The 21,420-nt window shown below is 42.8% G+C and overlaps 1 protein-coding gene across 2 annotated transcripts; it reads right to left on the bottom strand.

Annotated features, from left to right (window-relative positions):
• Positions 1-897: 897 nt before the first annotated feature.
• LOC110491259 (nuclear cap-binding protein subunit 3) lies at positions 898-20,369 on the bottom strand. 2 transcript variants are annotated; one of them, XM_036950231.2, is made up of 12 exons: positions 20,129-20,369; positions 10,391-10,493; positions 10,139-10,264; positions 9,934-10,068; positions 9,574-9,722; positions 9,368-9,476; positions 8,490-8,589; positions 6,202-6,302; positions 4,440-4,752; positions 4,046-4,239; positions 3,603-3,785; positions 898-2,098 (listed from the first exon to the last, which is right to left on the bottom strand). In XM_036950231.2, the coding sequence occupies exons 1-12, from the start codon at positions 20,285-20,287 to the stop codon at positions 1,809-1,811; spliced, it is 1,962 nt and encodes a 653-aa protein (XP_036806126.2). In that variant the 5' UTR covers positions 20,288-20,369; the 3' UTR covers positions 898-1,808. The 2 variants fall into 2 exon arrangements, with proteins under 2 accessions (XP_036806126.2, XP_036806132.2); XM_036950237.2 differs by having other exon boundaries at positions 4,052-4,239; positions 20,129-20,363.
• Positions 20,370-21,420: the final 1,051 nt, after the last annotated feature.

Genomic DNA, 21,420 nt, shown 5'->3' with positions numbered 1-21,420 from the left:
GTTTCTTGGCCCAAACAAGTCTCCTCTTTTTATTGGTGTCCTTTAGTAGTGGTTTCTTTGTAGCAATTCGACCATGAAAGCCCGATTCACGTGGTCTCCGTTTGAACAGTTGATGTTGAGATGTGTCTGTTACTTGAACTATGTGAGCCATTTATTTGGGCTGCAATTTCTGAGGCTGGTAGCTCTCAGCAGAGGTAACTCTGGGTCTTCCTTTACTGTGGCGGTCCTCATGAGAGCCAGTTTCATCATAGCGCTTGATGGTTTGTGTGACAGCACTTGAAGAAACTTTCAAAGTTCTTGACATTTCCCAGATGACTGATCTTCATGTCTTAAAGTAACGGACTGTGGTTTCGCGTTGGGCTTATTTGAGCTGTTCTTGCCATTATGGTATACATCTTCTGTATACCACCCCTACCTTGTCACAACCCAACTGATTGGCTCCAACACATTAAGAAGTAAATCAATTCCACAAATAATCTTTTAACGAGGCAAACCTGTTAATTGCAATGCATTCCAGGTGACTACCTCATGAAGCTGGTTGAGAGAATGCCAAATGTGCAAAGTTGTCAAGGGGAAGGGTGGCTACTATGAAGAATCTCAAACCTATTTTGAATTGTTTAACACTTTTGGCTACTATATGATTCCATGTGTTATTTCATCATTTTGATGTCTTCACTATTATTCTATAATGTAGAAAATTGAAAAATAAAACCAAACTTGACTGTGTGCACACACAATAACTTCCCAACCTTAACTCTTGAACTGTTAAAGACACCAAACCAACATGTTTTAAGGCTATCCTATCAATGTTTCTTCTTGGAAAATTACCTTTAGTTGATTGTATTCAGTCAAATTACCAGGTCAAATAAAGAGTTGTCACCATTGCCAAGACAAGCAGACAGTTGTTGACATGTTTTATTTCTGCTTAGGCCTTAATGAAATCAATTCCTTTTCTGTCTGGGAATGTAAGGTCGTCCTCAAACCGGCACACTATTCCCTACATAGGGCTCTGGTCAAAAGTAGTGTACTATGGGGCTTTGAAGGATGGCACAGGCATTGAAGAATCTTCCGCCTTGAAAAACATAACATTGGCCATTTGCACATAAAACATTGAGACAGTACAAAACCTTTCAGTAGAGAATCGATTCATCTGGTTTAGTTGTCTCTATGGGCCAAGCCTGTGGAAGGAAATAAAATGCCACAAACTCAATATTTGTTGTTCAAAGTCACTCACACATAGATACCATAGACTGTATGATCCTGTGTCTGGTTCCACACACACAGAGAGCCATGGAGAGCGCTCAGTATCTGGATCTTATCCTTGTCCCAGTTCTTCTGTAGTTGACATCACAGGGGCCAACAGAGACATTTATATTGCCCTTTAAATATTTGACATGACTTGAAGTGTAGGTAGGCCATCAGTAAAATGTCACAGGAACACATTTGATCAGAACACCAGTCCCATGGGCTGCAGAGATCATATGCCTCCTGTCCATAACTTCTCTCCACATCAGACAATTCTGTCCAGTTCTTTTGTGTTGGTACGATGGACCAGGTCACAGCGACGGGGGCCCATAAGGATCTAAACAGAGACGAGTAACTCAAGAGGAGAGCAGGGGTGGGGGTGGTCACCTTTCTGCTCTAGAGGAAGGCATGACCCAATCCACACTGATCTAAACCCTCTACCACCATTTGTATTTATTCTGCATTTCACTCACACCTCTCTTCCCCGACTCAGTTTCTATCAACATGTCTCGTTCCCCTACTCATTCTCTGCCCCCTCCCTACCCTTCCTCTCCCTCAGTCTCTCAGGAGTCTGAGTCGGACCCGTTGCTGCTCTCCCGGCTGATCTCTATCTGTAGCGAGGGCAGGTTGTCAAGCCGACTCCTCTTCATCTTGTGGGTCTGCTGTTCCTTCTGTTTGATCAAGGCCCCCCACACCTTCTGCAGTGCAGAGTCGTTCTCCTTCTCAACGTCTTCTTCTCCCCGCCCCCCCAACCTGGAGCTGGTTGATCCCGAACCCGCTCTGTGACTGGGAGGCTTCCGCACGGGAACTTCGCCCTTATAGGAGGAGGGGCCGAGCCTGTTCCACAGACGACCTGGAGAGGGAGGGGGTTCAATATTCATTTCTTGGTGACTGGGGGGCAGTATTAAGTAGCATATAATATGCATATAATTAGTATATTTGGATTGAAAACACACTGAAGAAGTTTCTAAAACTGTTTGAATGATATCTGAGTGGAACAGAACTCATATGGCAGGCGAAAACTTGAGAAAAAATCCAACCAGGAAGTGGGAAATCTGAGGTTGGTCGTTTTTCAACTCATTCCCTATTGAAGACAGTAGGATATTGGTCATGTTGCACTTCCTAAGGCTTCCACTAGATGTCAACAGTCTCTAGAACCTTGTTTGATGCTTCTACTGTGAAGGAGGGCCAAATGTGAGGGGAATGAGTAAGGTGTCTGGCAGAGGGCCCCGGGCTCGTGATGCGCGTTAATGTGAAAGTTGCCTCGCGTTCCATTGCTTTTCTACAGACAAAGGAATTCTCTGGTTGGAATATTATTGAAGATATATGTTAAAAGCAACCTAAAGATTGATTCTATACTTAGTTTGACATATTTCTACGACCTGTAATATAACTTTTTGGACTTTTCGTCCGACCTTTCGGCTGGACTTGCACGTGCGTTTGGATTTGTTTACCAAATGCCCTAACAAAGGAAGGTATTTGGACATAAATTATGAACTTTATCGAACAAATCAAACATTTATTGTGGAACTGGGATTCCTGGGAGTGCATTCTGATGAAGATCATCAAAGGTAAGTGAATATTTATAATGCTAATTCTGACTGTTGACTGCACAACATGGTGGATATCTCTTTGGCTGTTTTGGTCTCTGAGCGCTGTACTCAGATTATTGCATGGTGTGCTTTTTCCGTGAAGCTTTTTTGTAATCTGACACAGCGGTTGCATTAAGGAGAAGTGGATCTATAATTCCATGCATAACAGTTGTATCTTTTAGCAATGGTTATTATGAGTATATCTGTGAATTGATGTGGCTCTCTGCAAAATCACCAGATGTTTTGGAAATACTGAACATAACACGCTAATGTAAACTGAGATTTTTGGATATAAATAGGCACTTTATCGAACAAAACATACATGCGTGTAACATGAAGTCCTATGAGTGTCATCTGATGAAGATCAAAGGTTAGTGAATAATTTGATGTCTATTTCTGCATTTTGTGACTCCTCTCTTTGGCTGGAAAAATGGCTGTTTTTCTGTGGCTTGGTGGTGACTTAATCGTTTGTGGTGCTTTCGTTGTAAAGCCTTTTTGAAATCAGACACTGTGGCTGGATTAACAAGAATGATATCTTTAAAATGCTGGTGTAAAATGCTTGTATGCTTGAGGAATTTTAATTGTGAGATTGTTGTTTTGAATTTGGCACCCTGCACTTTCACTGGCTGTTGACGGGGTGGGACGCTACCGTCCCAAATATCCCAGAGAGGTTAAAGCACTTTCTATCAGTGTCTTTTCAACAAACCTACTGCATTATTGACTATTAGCAGTATATGGACATGTGCGTTTTTCTTCCTTATTTACTTGATTTCCTGTCTTTGGACGAATCGGGGTGGAGGCCGCGGGTGTCTTGTATTACCACGCCCAGTCGCCTGTGCACATCTATGATCGGCTCTCGGGGAGGGGATGAGTCTCGGGAGGCGACGGGAGAGGTGGAGTGTCGTCTCTCAGAAGAGTACGGCCTCTTCCCTAACCGCTGCCTCACATCTACACACACAACCCAGAACATGGTTAAATACAGCACTCAACATACAGTGTCTGGGAACAATATTACATTGATAATGTTATTTATATTTATGTATTACTTCAGTTTATTTTTGTAAATAATTGAACACTTTTCTTATTAAAACTGCATTGTTGGTTAAGGGCTTGTAATTCAGCATTTCACTATAGGGTCTACACCTGTTGTATTCGCCACGTGACAAAAAAAAGAGTTGATTGACTTTGGAGAGTGGTGGACAACTGACCCGTACTTCCAATGCTGGCCACAGGGTGGCGATGTTTGTGCTGGGATAGGCCACGCCTCTTCTCCTCCAATAGCTGCCTCACGTCTATCACTTTCTCCACCGCACTGCTTTTGGTCTCACCCACCGATCCTCCACCAATCCTGTTCCGGATGCCACTACCCCCCGAGCCGCTGTCACGCCGAACAGCAGAGTGTCTGAAAAACACAGACAGCAAATGTTTTCACTATGTTTACCTATATTAAAAGGGTCCACATTCTACACACTCACAGAAAAAGACTGTAGGCTCATGAGGTTGGTCATGGCCTTGTCAGGATACATAGTCCTATTCTGACTGTATAGTCCTGAGGTTGGTCATGGCCTTGTCAGAATACATGGTAACCCACCACTCACTGACCGTATAGTCCTGAGGTTGGTCTCGACCTCGTCTGCGTACATTGTCATCTTCATGCTCTTCTTGGGAGAGGGGGTGGAGATCATCTTGAGCTCCAAGTCATAGTCCATCTTGTCTGAGTCTGACAAGACCGAGGGGGAAGAGGGTCTTCCCAAACGACTCCACAGGGCCACCACTGGGCCCCCCACCCTCACCCTCCCTCTTTCCCCCTTCTCCTTGTACTCCACCACCCTGTCGTCTGAGTCCATGTCCTCTTCCCCCTCTTCCTCATCCTCTTCTTCCTCTATTGGTTCTTCTGGCAGGTTGATCAGGTCAGCTGGAGGGGGGGGGGGGGGGGGGGATGAAGGAGAAAGAAGGGGAGGAAGTCAGATTAACACAGGGGATCTGGAAATTAACATTTGCACATGCAGTTGGGCCTCGTCTGTAAATGTTTGTTTGCGCGTGTTGTCACCCAAGTATATTTAGGGTGGCGTGTGAGTGTGTTGGTCCCAGGGTTGGTGTTTGTAGAGCAGTGTGTGTAGAGCAGTGTATTGGTAGAGCAGTGCGTGTGTAGAGCAGGGTGTGTGGGGGGGTCAGGGTGTGTTTGTGTGTACTTATCAGAGTGTGTGTGTGTGTGTGTGTAGGGCAGTGTGTGTGTGTGTGTAGGGCAGTGTGTGTGTGTGTGTGTAGGGCAGTGTGTGTGTGTAGGGCAGTGTGTGTGTGTGTGTGTGTGTGTGTGTAGAGCAGTGCGCGTGAGTGTGTAGGGCAGTGTGCAGGGCTGAGTGTGTGTGTGTGTGTGTGTAGGGCAGTGTGTGTGTGTAGGGCAGTGTGTGTGTGTGTAGGGCAGTGTGCAGGGCTGTGTGTGTGTGTGTGTGTGTGTGTGTGTGTGTGTGTGTGTAGGGTGCAGGGTGCAGGGTATGTGGGGGTCAGGGTGTGTTTATGTGTACTTACCAGAGTGTGTGTGTGTGTGTAGGGCAGTGTGTGTGTGTGTGTGTGTGTGTAGGGCAGTGTGTGTGTAGGGCACTGTGTGTGTGTGTGTGTGTAGGGCAGTGTGTGTGTGTGTGTGTGTGTGTGTGTGTGTGTGTGTGTGTGTGTGTGTGTGTGTGTGTGTGTGTGTGTGTGTGTGTGTGTGTAGGGCAGTGTGTGCGTGTGTGTGGTGTGTGTGTGTGTAGGGCAGTGTGTGTGTGTGTGTGTAGGGCAGTGTGTGTAGGGCAGTGTGTGTGTGTGTGTGTGTGTGTGTGTGTGTAGGGCAGTGTGTGTGTGTGTGTGTGTGTAGGGCAGTGTGTGTGTGTGTGTGTGTGTGTGTGTGTGTGTAGGGCAGTGTGTGTGTGTGTGTGTGTGTGTGTGTAGGGCAGTGTGTGTGTGTGTGTGTGTGTGTGTGTGCGTGTGTGTAGGGCAGTGTGTGTGTGTGTGTGTGCGTGTGTGTAGGGCAGTGTGTGTGTGTGTGTGTGTGTGTGTGTGTGTGTAGGGCAGTGTGTGTGTGTGTGTGTGTGTGTAGGGCAGTGTGTGTGTGTGTGTGTGTGTGTGTGTGTAGGGCAGTGTGTGTGTGTGTAGGGCAGTGTGTGTAGGGCAGTGTGTGTGTGTGTGTGTGTGTGTGTGTGTGTGTGTAGGGCAGTGTGTGTGTGTGTGTGTGTGTGTGTAGGGCAGTGTGTGTGTGTGCGTGTGTGTAGGGCAGTGTGTGTGTGTGTGTGTGTGTGTGTGTGTGTAGGGCAGTGTGTGTGTGTGTGTGTGTGTGTGTGTGTAGGGCAGTGTGTGTGTAGAGCAGTGTGTGTTTATGTGTACTTACCAGAGTGGCTGTGTTTGTAGGGTGGTGTGTCCCCCATGCTGTCCCCTATGAGGGGTTTCTTGCTCTTGCTCACAATTCTACGTGTGTGATACCGTCTCTTCCTGCAGAAGGTGACAGACATTAGCAACAAACATACCCACTCATATACTTCACACAGCAGCCTATACCTCACCTAGTACCCACCCTATCTATACCTTCTATACCTTACACAGTACAGTCTATACCTCACCTAATACCCACCCTATATCTTCTATACCTTACACAGCACAGTCTATACCTCACCTAGTACCCACCCTATACGTCACACAGTACAGTCTATACCTCACCTAGTACTCACCCTATATCTTCTATACTTCACACAGCACAGTCTATACCTCACCTAGTACCTGCCCTATACCTTCTATACTTCACACAGTACAGTCTATACCTCACCTAGTATCCACCCTATATCTTCAACTTCTAACCTAACCACATCCACTTAACCTTCTAGTCCAGGGATATTCAAATCTTTCCCTACAGGGTCCAGAGTACTGCTGGTTTTCTGTTCTACCTGGTGTCCCAGGTTTAGATCAGTCTCTGATTAGACAGAATAATTAATTAAAGCACTGGAACTGGCTACCAAGTCCAGTTATACATTTGGGGATTCTAGACTAACCAGCATGTCCAGCATTGTGATAGAAGTGGAAATAAACTGAAAAAAGACAGAAAAATAGATAAGTAGAGAAAGTGAGTGATGGGAGAATAAAAGGGAAAGAGAATGATTTCTGTTGTGTTCAAGACGTGGATGACAAACAAATGTTCAGGGATGCAAACCTGTGAGGTCCCAAAAAGGTGACACCTCTTTCTTCTTCACTGAAAACATCCCTGCTCGGGGGAAATGCAGGTTAACTAATTAAACAACATGATCTCCATGATCAGTCTGGGTGTAAAATAAATAGTGGTTCATGTGAACCTAACTCAATCCAATGGTATTTGTTGCCTAGATTTTACTGCAAATGACACTCAAGTCTTGAGAAAAAAAACAATGCACTAATATTACAGTTACCATGCCAGCCTTTATAATAGAACACTTCTGACCACACACACACACACACACACATCTAAATATTGCACTTGGGAAAAAAACATCTTAAAGTAGAAATAGAATGAAACAAACAGGCATTCTCTTGCTGCTCTATTATAGTGGCCACTATAGTAGACATTGATCAAGTGCACAAGGCTACATGTGTGCAAAAATAACATTCACTGAGTAAAACATTTAATAATAATCCCCCCTCACTCATACAAAAGTTTTACTGTCAAGTTAAACACAACAAAAGCAATATCTTTGGGCTATACTGCACGGTATTACATTGAACACTTTGCCTGTGGACATCTGTTCTCCAATGTGCCAGCAGAGCATGAGACACTTTTCGTGGCATAATTAGATCTCTTTCAGGCAGAGTACACCTGGCATACCCCTTTCATTCACTGTATTGAAAGAAGGAAAGTGTGTTCTTTCACCTCTATAGTGGCATCCAGCTTAAGCCAGGCCCAGCTCCAGCTACTGATTCTGTAACTAGCAAACTGGTTGTCTCTTCTCTCTTCAGTCACGCACTGATTCTGTAACTAGCAAACTGGTTCTCTTCAGTCGCGCACTGATGCTGTAACTAGCAAACTGGTTGTCTCTTCTCTCTTCAGTCGCGCGCTGATTCTGTAACTAGCAAACTGGTTGTCTCTTCTCTCTTCAGTTGCGTGAATGATTGGCTGAGCCTTGGATAGTGCCAGCATCACTCGTTCGCTTACAAACGCGCATCACTCGTTCGCTTACAAACGCGCATCACTCGTTCGCTTACAGCCAGGGGTGATCCAAAGCACCCCCCCCCCTCCCCCCCTGCTAAACTTTCCTCATCGGATCTACACGATTCACGTAGGTCACCTATTTTGGATTTAAAACGGCAAAATTCAGCCGAAAGGTGACTAGTTTGCATCCCTGAATGTTAGCAATGTTGACCTAGTATTTTTCTGATAGAGGGAAAGTGCAGACAAAGAAAAAGTTAAAGATGGTGTCATGTCAGGAAATAGTGAGCAAAAAGACAAAGGAGGACCATGTACAACAGTGTAGCAGCATATCAGTTCCAGTCAGCCATGGTGGTGACTGTCTGGTGGCGACTGTCTGGTGGCGGCTGCCATGATGGCTTAGCACACCACTGTATCGCCATGGAGACGCACCACAGGGTCATCTGGTGTGCCTATCCAGCAAGTATGAATGAATGTTGAAGTAAGGAAGTCGGTGTGTGTGTGGTTACCAGGAGTTGCTGAGGATGCCCCTCATGCCTCCGTAGTTGGGGTTGCCGTACTTCATGTAATATCTGCTCTTCCTCGCAGCACCCATCTCCTTCTTATCATCTGAACACACAGTGAGAGAAACATTGTACCAGAATCCTAATCTTACCACTCCTTCAGACATCAAATACAACTTCAAATTCTTAAGAAGAAACTAATACTTATGACTTATAAATGTTGCTAGCTTGGTGTCCAAAGCCTTTGTTTGTAGTGTGTATACGTCTTGTGAGCGTGTCTGTACAGTACCAGTCAAAAGTTTGGACACGCCTACTCATTCAAGGATTTTTATTTGACCATCCTACTCCTCTGTAGCAGAGGTAACTCTTTCTCTTCCTTTCCTGTGGCAGTTTCATCATGGTGCTTGATGGATTTTGCGACTGTACTTGAAGAAACCTTCCGGATTGACTGTCCTTCATGTCTTAAAGTAATGATAGACTGTTATTTCTCTTTGCTTATTTGAGCTGTTCTTGCATATGGACCTGGTCTTTTACCAAATAGGGCTATCTTCTATACCACCCCTACCTTGTCACAGCACAACTGATTGGCTCAAACTCATTAAAGAAAGAAATGACACAAATTAACTTTAAACAAGGCACACCTGTTAATTGAAATGCATTCCAGGTGACCTCATGAAGCTGGTTGAGAGAATGCCAAGATTGTACAAAGCTGTCATCGAGGCAAAGGATGGCTACTTTGAAGAATAGAAGAAAAGAGTGTCCAAACATTTGACTGGTACTGTATGTATGTATGTATGTATGCATGCTTGTTATGTATGTATGCATGCATGTATGTTATTTATGTACGTTATGTATGCATGCATGCATGTATGCAAGCATCTCACCGTAGGTGGCCAACCTCAGGAAGAGTCTGTTGCCCTTGAAGGGTTTGGTGGCTGGACGTAGGTCATTCCGGAGCAGTGACTCAATCTCTGCCTGGGACAGCAGGTCCACCTGAAACACACAGGTAAACAACATGCAGCGTTTCCACACACACAGGTTACTAACATGCAATGTTTTCCACAGAAAATGGTCTGGCATACAGTTTTACCTGGGTGGTCTCAGGCTCTGTTTTCTCCTCAGTCTCTCCCTCGCTGGCTTTTCCCTCACTCTCCTCACGGTTCTCTTTCACCGGCTCTTTTTGCTCCTCCTCCACCTCTCCATCATCATCATCATCATCGGAATTGGATTGCCCTCGAGCTGAGAGAATGGCAGGCAAATTTCAGTGACAAAACACATCAAGTACATGCTTCATATGACTGACCACACAAGCACCACATCGCAGTTCTGACCATTAACACAATTACCCACTATATCTGATCATAAAACATAGACACTGAACATTGAACAAGGACACACACACACACACTGGACAGTACATGAACAAGCGCACACACGCGCCGAACAGTACCCTTGCTCTCCTGGGTGGGATCACCAAGTTCTTTGGTGTCGCCTGTCTCTTTGGTAACCACCTCTGGGTCAGGCACGTGGCTGATGTTGATCAGAGCCCGGGTGGAAGTGACATCATCCAGCCACACCACGTTACCTAGGAAACCATATTTAATGACATGTTAAAACAGCCCATTTGTTGTCCGTTGCCGCTGTGTGTTACTCACAGGAGGTGTCGTCGATCCACTCAATGTGTGCTGGAGGGTACTCCTTAAAGTAGCCAAACACATCCTGGGTGCTCATATCATCCACACCCGCCACATGCAACGCCTCCAGGCGCAAGTTAGGGATGGCTGAGAAAGAGAGAGTGTATTCAGTATGTGAATAAGTGTGAAAGTGATAAAAAAAAGGCCAGCTAAGTCTATTTGCGTGTACTTTTCTTCATTTTTGTCTCTATCCAGCGCTGTGTGTGTATGTACCTTTCTTCATGGTGTCTCTGTCTAGTACCACAATCTGGGCTGGGTTGGCCTGTGCACAGAAGTGGAAACTTTCTGTGCTCTTCTCCGTCCTCTGAATCGCCTCCTAGAAACACAAAGTCAACAAAGGCAAGACGTGTTATGGCAGTTAAAGTTTGACTGTTGGTTTAGCCTCATCTTTCAATGATGGAACTAGTATTCATGCAAATGTTTGCCAGATCACTTTCAGGTGTGGTCAAGTACTGAAATTCATGTTGCATAATTACACAATCTGAATAGTTCCATGCCTGATATCGGTGTACATTCCTTGTTGTTGTTGTACGTGCCCTTTTAATGTTTCACACTTCCTTCTGCATTCCCCCATATAAACGTCACCTGCCCCCATTACCTCATCCCTGTCTACTGTACCCATGTGGAAGAGGTAGGTTACTGTCAAATTGTCCCAGAAGTCATAATCAATCCTATGTTAAGACACTTATAAAATGAATTTATATGGTCTCTGACAGGGCATTATAAAAATGGTCTCCCACCATTGTGATATGTATGCATTTGTTATTTATTCACTTTTTTATCTTGTAAAGTGTCTGTTCCTACTGTACATGTTAGCTAGCTACTGTAGGTTACATGTCATCATTGGGCTTGCTTGGCTATTCATGTCCCCCTTCCGTGTGAATTTGTACTTTGCAGAGGTCAGCATAGGCCTATACTGTACATTCACATTTCATACTGTACATTGAGTTTGCATTATACTGTACTGTTATGTGAAATGAGATTGTTATACTGGGCCCAGACTACTGTACCTATGTGGAAGAGAGGTGTTGGAATATAAGGGCATTACAGCATTTGTTTATGGAAGTTTTTTCTGTAATTATCAGAAAATAAAACAGATCCAAATGCAATGTAGAGGCAATCTACACTGGTCACACTTGGTGCAGTGTCCATTCAGATCTGCATGATCGCCACTGGACCCATTGTGCAAATCTATGCACCAGAGGAACAGCGCACTTAGGCACGAAGCAGAGACATTCAATACTTGTGTTCACTAACACAAAAAAGGGTTGAGCTACTGTGTCAAGAGATATTTTATCACTGCAGACATTCTCAGTTTCATTTAGAATGTTTATGCATACTGAACATGGATTTCCACGTGTGGTGGAGGAATAACATGGATTTCCACATGTGGAGGAGGAACAACATGCTGCTAGCTAGCTAACATGGATTTCCACGTGTGGAGGAGGAATAACATGCTGCTAGCTAGCTAACATGGATTTCCATGTGCGGAGGAGGAATAACATGCTGCTAGCTAGCTAACATGGATTTCCATGTGCGGAGGAGGAATAACATGCTGCTAGCTAGCTAACATGGATTTCCATGTGCGGAGGAGGAATAACATGCTGCTAGCTAGCTAACATGGATTTCCACGTGCGGAGGAGGAATAACATGCTGCTAGCTAGCTAACATGGATTTCCACGTGCGGAGGACGAATAACTTGCTGCTAGCTAGCTAACATGGATTTCCACGTGCGGTGGAGGAATAACTTGCTGCTAGCTAGCTAACATGGATTTCCACGTCTGGTGGAAGAATAACATGCTGAAAGCTAGCTGACATGCATCTGTTGTTGCTACACCGTATTCTAAATATTAGCCAGCTGGCTAGACTATGGCTGGTTCAGGAGCAGCATTTATCATAAGGATTTAGGGGGGAAAAAATGTTTGCCCATAGAAATAGAAAGAATAAGATTAAGCTGAGATTAAATGTTTTTGGCTAATGTGTACATAAACTTCCGACTTCAACTGTATATGGGGCATACAACAATCTCAGCTCTGTAGATTTTGCTGTGTAAAGACAGAATCAATAGATAATTTATTCTGGTATTGCCCCTATGTAGCTTGTTTCTGCTCACAGGTTCAGGAATCGTTAAAAAAATACAAATCACAACACGCACTTAAAAATAAAAACAGACATACAGTGAGGCATAAAAGTATTTAGTCAGCCACCAATTGTGCAAGTTCTCCCACTTAAAAAGATGAGGCCTGTCATTTTCATCATAGGTAGACTTCAACTATGACAGACAAAATGAGGGGGAAAAATCCAGAAAATCAAATAGTAGGATTTTTAATGAATTTATTTGCAAATTATGGTGGAAAATAAGTTGGTCAATAACAAAAGTTTCTCAATACTTTGTTATATACCCTTTGTTGGCAATGACAGAGGTCAAACGTTTTCTGTATATCTTCACAAGGTTTTCACACACTGTTGCTGGTATTATGGCCCATTCCTCCATGCAGATCTCCTCTAGAGCAGATGTTTTGGGGCTGTTGCTGGGCAACACGGACTTTCAACTCCCTCCAAAGATTTTCTATGAGTTTGAGATCTGGAAACTGGCCAGGCCACTCCAGAACCGTGAAATGCTTCTTACGAAGCCACTCCTTCGTTGCCCGGGCGGTGTGTTTGGGATCATTGTCATGCTGAAAGACGCAGCTAACGTTTCATCTTCAATGCCCTTGCTGATGGAAGGAGGTTCTCACTCAAAATCTGACGATACGTGGCCCCATTCATTCTTTCCTTTACACGGATCAGTCATCCTGGTCCCTTTGCAGAAAAACAGCCCCAAAGCATGATGTTTCCACCCCCATGCTTCACAGTAGATATGGTGTTCTTTGGATGCAACACAGCATTCTTTGTCCTCCAAACACGACGAGTTGAGTTTTTACCAAAAAGTTATATTTTGGTTTCATCTGACCATATGACATTCACCCAATCTTCTTCTGGATCATCCAAATGCTCTCTAGCAAACTTCAGACGGGCCTGGACATGTACTGGTTTAAGCAGGGGGACACGTCTGGCACTGCAGGATTTGAGTCCCTGGCGGCGTAGTGTGTTACTGATGGTATGCTTTGTTACTTTGGTCCCAGCTCTCTGCAGGTCATTCACTAGGTCCCCCCGTGTGGTTCTGAGATTTTTGCTCACCGTTCTTGTGATCATTTTGACCCCACGGGGTGAGATCTTGCGTGGCGCCACAGATCGAGGGAGATTATCAGTGCTCTTGTATGTCTTCCATTTCCTAATAATTGCTCCCACAGTTGATTTCTTCAAACCAAGCTGCTTACCTATTGCAGATTCAGTCCTCCCAGCCTGGTGCAGGTCTACAATTTTGTTTCTCGTGTCCTTTGACAGCTCTTTGGTCTTGGCCATAGTGGAGTTTGGAGTGTGACTGTTTGAGATTGTGGACAGGTGACTTTCATACTGATAACAAGTTCAAACAGGTGCCATTAATACAGGTAACGAGTGGTGGACAGAGGAGCCTCTACAGGTCTGTGAGAGCCAGAAATCTTGCTTGTTTGTAGGTGACCAAATGCTTATTTTCCACCATAAGTTGCAAATAAATTCATTAAAAATCCTACAATGTGGTTCTCTCATTTTTTCTGTCATTGTTAAAGTGTACCTATGATGAAAATAACAGGCCTCTCTCATCTTTTTAAGTGGGAGAACTTGCACAATTGGTGGCTGACTAAATACTTTTTTTGCCCCACTGTACCTATATCTCCACCTATAGGAAGCAATGGGAAGACCTCAGACTTCCATGAGTACATTTGAACTTTCAGCAATTGTTTACAGCATTGCATGCTGCGCAAACGTACATTATTAGAAATAATATGTTATCCCGATTAAAATGGTGCAGAACTTCAAAACATCAAAATATACAGTGCCTTGCGAAAGTATTCGGCCCCCTTGAACTTTGCGACCTTTTGCCACATTTCAGGCTTCAAACATAAAGATATAAAACTGTATTTTTTTGTGAAGAATCAACAACAAGTGGGACACAATCATGAAGTGGAACGACATTTATTGGATATTTCAAACTTTTTTAACAAATCAAAAACTGAGAAATTGGGCGTGCAAAATTATTCAGCCCCCTTAAGTTAATACTTTGTGGCGCCACCTTTTGCTGCGATTAGAGCTGTAAGTCGCTTGGGGTGTGTCTCTATCAGTTTTGCACATCGAGAGACTGACATTTTTTCCCATTCCTCCTTGCAAAACAGCTCGAGCTCAGTGAGGTTGGATGGAGAGCATTTGTGAACAGCAGTTTTCAGTTCTTTCCACAGATTCTCGATTGGATTCAGGTCTGGACTTTGACTTGGCCATTCTAACACCTGGATATGTTTATTTTTGAACCATTCCATTGTAGATTTTGCTTTATGTTTTCGATCATTGTCTTGTTGGAAGACAAATCTCCGTCCCAGTCTCAGGTCTTTTGCAGACTCCATCAGGTTTTCTTCCAGAATGGTCCTGTATTTGGCTCCATCCATCTTCCCATCAATTTTAACCATCTTAACTGTCCCTGCTGAAGAAAAGCAGGCCCAAACCATGATGCTGCCACCACCAATGTTGACAGTGGGGATGGTGTGTTCAGGGTGATGAGCTGTGTTGCTTTTACGCCAAACATAACGTTTTGCATTGTTGCCAAAAAGTTCAATTTTGGTTTCATCTGACCAGAGCACCTTCTTCCACATGTTTGGTGTGTCTCCCAGCTGGCTTGTGGCAAACTTTAAACGACACTTTTTATGGATATCTTTAAGAAATGGCTTTCTTCTTGCCACTCTTCCATAAAGGCCAGATTTGTGCAATATACGACTGATTGTTGTCCTATGGACAGAGTCTCCCACCTCAGCTGTAGATCTCTGCAGTTCATCCAGAGTGATCATGGGCCTCTTGGCTGCATCTCTGATCAGTCTTCTCCTTGTATGAGCTGAAAGTTTAGCGGGACGGCCAGGTCTTGGTAGATTTGCAGTGGTCTGATACTCCTTCCATTTCAATATTATCGCTTGCACAGTGCTCCTTGGGATGTTTAAAGCTTGGGAAATCTTTTTGTATCCAAATCCGGCTTTAAACTTCTTCACAACAGTATCTCGGACCTGCCTGGTGTGTTCCTTGTTCTTCATGATGCTCTCTGCGCTTTTAACGGACCTCTGAGACTATCACAGTGCAGGTGCAGGTGCATTTATACGACTTGATTACACACAGGTGGATTGTATTTATCATCATTAGTCATTTAGGTCAACATTGGATCATTCAGAGATCCTCACTGAACTTCTGGAGAGAGTTTGCTGCACTGAAAGTAAAGGGGCTGAATAATTTTGCACGCCCAATTTTTCAGTTTTTGATTTGTTAAAGAATTTTGAAATATCCAATAAATGTCATTCCACTTCATGATTGTGTCCCACTTGTTGTTGATTCTTCACAAAAAAATACAGTTTTATATCTTTATGTTTGAAGCCTGAAATGTGGCAAAAGGTCAAAAAGTTAAAGGGGGCCGAATACTTTCGCAAGGCACTGTATCTTGAGATACTTGGCGAAATAGACATGTCCCCATTTCTGCAAAACAATGGCTGTATGAAAGTTCTAAGAGCATCCTTATTTAACCAGCATATGATTTATCTACCACCATTTGCCTTTTTGTAGTTTGTAGTCTAGCGGTTAAGGGCATTAACCAAAAGGTGGCAGGTTCAATCCCCCAAGCAGACTAGGTGAAAAATCTGTCAATATACCATTGAGCAAGGCACTTAACCCGAATTGCTCTAGTAAGTCACTGTGGACGAGAGTGTCTGCTAAATGACAAGAATGTTAAATGTAAACTAGGCCTCTCTGTGAAAGCGTGGCAATAACTGATGACATGGCAGGCAGCAAACTCCGGAAAACGAACTGCTCCGCAAAGCAAAGGCTCTTTTGAGAGCTACCAGATTTATATTGACGTATAAATAGTATGGTGTTTTTGGTTAATGTCAGTTTCATTGTTATGCTATAAAATTGTTATTTTAAGGTTGTAAGTGATCAACTTAATTATAAAATGTTATATTTTGCAATTCTGAGTAATTACTACTTTAGTATGAATATACACTATTCAGTATTACTGCAATTGCTAAATAATTCCAATAGATTGCAACCTAAGATCTCAAATTACATTTCAGAAGAAAACTCCATTTCCACACTGCTAACTCAAGACATAGGACTGAAAAATTATTTACCTATTACTTTGTAATATGACGATTCATGTTTATTACTACCCGTTTTCATATTATACTTGATTACTATAACTATTATCAATAATCATGAACATTAATTCAGTCACCCCTGGTCAACAACAACACGTTTTCATAGTACATTCATTGTTAAATTCATCAACCAGCCGCTCTGCCTTCTCGGACAAGTAGCCATTTCAACAAGCTCCGCTAAAAGCTTGTGCCGTCAACGGCAGCGAGCACTCTGCCTTCTCGCTGAAACGAGGGGCATGTTGAGGTAAATTTGTTAACCACAAGGGTTGCATGATGTCATTTATTGGCTGGCTGTGGAAGATGCACGCTTATGTATTTTATATTCAGACGCTGTTCATTCACACGGTCACGTGAGATATTAAGATGATTTCATAATGCATGTATATGTAACAGTATAGCTTCCGTTCCTCTCCTCACCCCTACCTGGGCTCGAACCAGGGAACCTCTGCACACACCTACAACTGCCCACGAAGCATCGTTACCCATCGCTCCACAAAATCCGTGGGCCATGCAGAGGAAGGGAAACAACTACTTCAAGGTCTCAGAGCGAGTGACGTCACCGATTGAAACGCTATTAGCGCACGCCCGCTAACTAGCTAGCTAGTCATTTCACATCGGTTACACTCACCCCCCTTTTGACCACCACCTTTTCCGCAGCAACCAGTGATCCGGGTCAACAGCATCAATGTAACAGTTTTGCATCCGTCCCTCTCCTCACCCCTACCTGGGCTCGAACCAGAGACCCGCTGCACACAAACAGCAGCCACATTCGAAGCATCATTACCCATCGATCCATAAAAGCTGCAGCAGAGCAAGGGGAACCACTACTTCAAGGTCTCGGAGCGAGTGACGTCACCGATTGAAGCGCTATTAGCGCACACCCCGCTAACTAGCTAGCCATTTCACATCAGTTACATATACTACGGTTGAGGTTAGCACATCTGACTAGTAACTCTTTGGCTGGGGTTCAATACCTGCTATAGTTATATTTTTGCTCTCCCAAAAGCAACACAGGCCTAATACGAGATTATACACACAAAGTAATGAGTGACCATTTACAAAATCATGGAACATTGGTTGCATGCTGTTTTATGTCAATCATATTGCTGCTTGTACCCTTAACCGATGATTCAGGGTCTTTTATTTAACTAGGCAATTTAACGAACAAATTGTTATTTTCAATGACAGTCTAGCCTGGCCAAACCATAACGCAGACAACGCTGTGCCAATTGTAGGCTGCCCTATTGGACTCCCGACCATGGCCAATTGTGATACAGCCTGGAATCTAACCAGGGTCTGTAGTGATGCCTCAAGCACTGAGAAGAAGTGCCTTAGACCATAATGCCACTCGGGAGCTGCCATCTATTGGAAATAGTTAGCAATTAAAAGTTATTAATTCACAAAGACATTGGTGAGGCAGCTAAAATATGAAGTGTATTTTTCTTATTCATTCCTGAGATCAGTCGATCTAACCTGCCCCACACCAATTAATGGACTTTCACATAGAGGTTACTAGATCACATTTGAAAAATGTCAAATAAAACGTGGTTTGTTAATCAAGTGTTCTGCCTTGCAATAATAAATAGCATAAAATAACTAAACAGCAAAATGCTTACCTTGGATTTAAAAAATGTTTTTTTAAATGCTATTTAGTAATATATATGGTATTAACAACTTCTAAAAGTGTTATAGGCTACCCTAGAATTAGGGTTAAGGCTAAAATAGGTTATACCTAAGGTTATGTTTAGGGTTTTTAAGGCAAAAAAAAACAGTGGGTTTATAGCTCAAACCAAATGGATAGGTCTAGCTAGCTCATAGTTGCTACCTCAGATTGAGCCTAGCAAGTGTTGTTTAATGAGGTACCTGCAGAAGGCTTATCAAAGTAATGAAGTGGGTTACCTGACGCATATCAAATTACCCTGCAGCCATTTAGGAACAACAAATCGTCAAAAAAAATAAAAAGGCTATTCTTAATTAAAAAATATATTCTGGCTGTTTAAAATCAGCCACATCTTGAAAAAGAGGACAGGGACATGCGTTTTGTTCGGATTTTTCCACCCTTTTCTGAGAAAAAAAAAATACATACACACACACACACACATACACATATATATATATATATATATATATATATATATATATATATATATATATATATATGGTTACACATGACCAGAAAATGTTTAACATTTGATGCATCCCTAGCCTCGTGAGTCACCGCAACGTGTAACCAGGTGAACGGTGAGCTCACTCATGAAGTAGCCGTAACCTTGTTAATAATAAATTACCATGGGTCAGCCGTCAAGGTTAACGCTGGCAGGTTACATTGCTCACAATGGCAATGATGGTATTGTGACGTAAAACAATGGGCTGGGAATAGAATGTTAAGAAGGCCAGTTGGTGACACAGTGCTAATAAGAGCTGGCAGGGTGAAAAATGCCCTAAAATAAGACCCATTTTTTCCACGATTACTTCAAAACTACCAATCAACTAAGATGTGTTTTCGAATACCCATATTTGCATAATGTATACTACATTCTTAATTGAGTATATACTAACTAGTTCATTTTCGTACACTAAACGAACGGTATCGTTTCAGTTGAGTATACTAGAAGTTTATGTTACTATGCAACCTATTGCTAGCATAACAAATGACTAGCTAAACATTTTACGGTTCGGGAGTTTTCATAAATTCAATCTGGAGTGCCAGAGTGCGCTCTGGGCGTTCCTAAATCCAGAGCGTTGCCAGATTGAATTTACGAATGGGCAATCTGGAGTGCCAGTGTGCGCTCTGGGCGTTCCTAAATCCAGAGCGTTGCCAGATTGAATTTACGAATGGGCAATCTGGAGTGCCAGAGTGCGCTCTGGGCGTTCCTAAATCCAGAGCGTTGTCAAGATTATACACTGGCAGGGTGAGGGAGGAAGGAATTATTTTTAAATGGACCGCCCTTGCCCGGAAATTCACTCGTTCATCCCGCAACGATTGTGTTGTTTTCAGCCACCGGTAGCTTGTGGGTGCTTTATATGCGTCACAGTCAATTATGATTACTTATATTAATAATGATATCGTTAATGTACGCCTACTGTATGATAGCTAGCAAATGAATTAGCTAACTAAACGTTAGCCTGCCTAGCTACTTCTGAAGAAGGAAAATTGTCATTTTAACTTACACTTGTATGTTGACTCCATATTAACGTTTAAATTAAGTTTTGGCGGACATCTCTTAGCAGATGTACAATCATTGCGAATTGAATTATGGGGCGTTCAATGCCCCGAAGTGAACATAATTGTGCACTTGCAAACTACACTGAAAACGAGGGCTGAAGGTTTAAATTGCAAACTTCCCTTGCTTGGCTAATCATTTGGACCGACTACAAAGATAATAATATATAATTATTATTATAATAAAATATAATAATCAGAAAATGTGTCCAGCCTAGTTCGTCATAAAATATGTAAAGTTAGTTAGTTTGCTACCGCTAAAAATCAACAAGTATACTGTAGCTTGCTAGTTGGCTGCTAGCTAAAAACATGGGTACTGAAAGCGAGGATATTGACTAGTTACAGTGGCTAGCGTGATCTACTTGGCCGTCTTGCTACAGTAGCTCATTGAGCTCCCCAATAACCAGACACTATCCGCAGGCCCAGAAGGTACGCGAGCCCGCGGTCTCGTAAAACTTTACTCACCTGCAGCACTTCATTCAAGGACCGGTTAACGGGGATGTCCTCTGCCTCGAGTTCGCCCTCCTCCACCTCCATCGGTTCAACTTCGCGGGCATCTCGGTCTGAATCCGACTCTGAGCAGTCTGACTTCACCGAAACCCGTAGGCTGCGTACTGCGGCCATGACGCGAGCGACCGGTTTCGAAACAGGAACTAATGCCCCGTTTACGTCGTGACGTACTTCATTACGCCGTACGTCGTCTTCACCGAGTCTCGTAGCAAAGCTTTGTTTAATTTAAAAAAAAATATTTTTTTTTTTTTTTTTTATTAATTTCAAATCAATACATAAAGCACATGAGGGAACACAAGCATACATAGATTACAAACAATAGACAATCGAGCTAAGGGGTACAATATCACATTACAATTACACAAGGACCTTAAGGGACATGCATATACTTACAATTCTAACAGCTTTTTTGTTAGTAGAGCATTTAACTGTCTTAAAATACAGTTCAATTTATTTTTGTAGGGTACGAAAATGTGGTTTTCTGTTTGTAAATTTACATTTGTGTATATGAAATTTGGCCAAAAGAATAATGAAATTAATTACATAAAAATGATTCCGCTTATTTCTATTGTATGTAAAGAATCCAAACAGTACATCTCTCCACAATAGTGTAAAATCTTCATAAATGTGTTCAATTATAAACCTACTGATGTCTTGCCACAGTTTTCTTACATGCATACAATGCCAAAAAAGATGCACAACTGTTTCTGGGTGGTCATTACAAAAGGAGCAATTTGAGTTGATGTTTTCCTTAAACTTCTTCATATAGTGGTTGGCAGGATAGTATTTATGAATAATTTTAAAGGAAACTTCCTTAATTTTGTTAACAAGTAGGTATGTGTGTGGCAACATCCAAACTTTTTTCCAACAGATATTCTCAATAAATCCATTCCAATAAGGCATGACATAAGGTATAGATACAACATCCTGCTGAAACAAGGTTCGTATCGCTCTGTTGTTGAATGGACCAAAAGAGAAACAAATCTTTCCTACTGATGAGTCAACAGGGTCAACAGAAGGTAGGCTCTGAGGGTCAGGCCTTGACAGGTTCCTGAATAACATAGCAACACCTGAGGGAATGGCATCTAAAACAATTGCAAAATCTTTAGGTGTTACAGGGACCTTGTAAAGTGATAAGAATTCTTTATAACTGAGTAAAAGACCCTCTGCATTTACCAGTTGGCTCACCAATAGGATATTATTTCGGAACCAATATTCTAAAAACAGAGAGGTATTTTTATACAATA

The sequence above is a fragment of the Oncorhynchus mykiss genome, chromosome 2, assembly GCF_057628025.1.
Source record: "Oncorhynchus mykiss isolate SJ-2025 chromosome 2, ASM5762802v1, whole genome shotgun sequence".
Lineage (NCBI taxonomy): Eukaryota > Metazoa > Chordata > Actinopteri > Salmoniformes > Salmonidae > Oncorhynchus > Oncorhynchus mykiss.
Note: the sequence above shows the minus strand (reverse complement) of the source record. Positions and strands in the feature narration are given on the sequence as shown.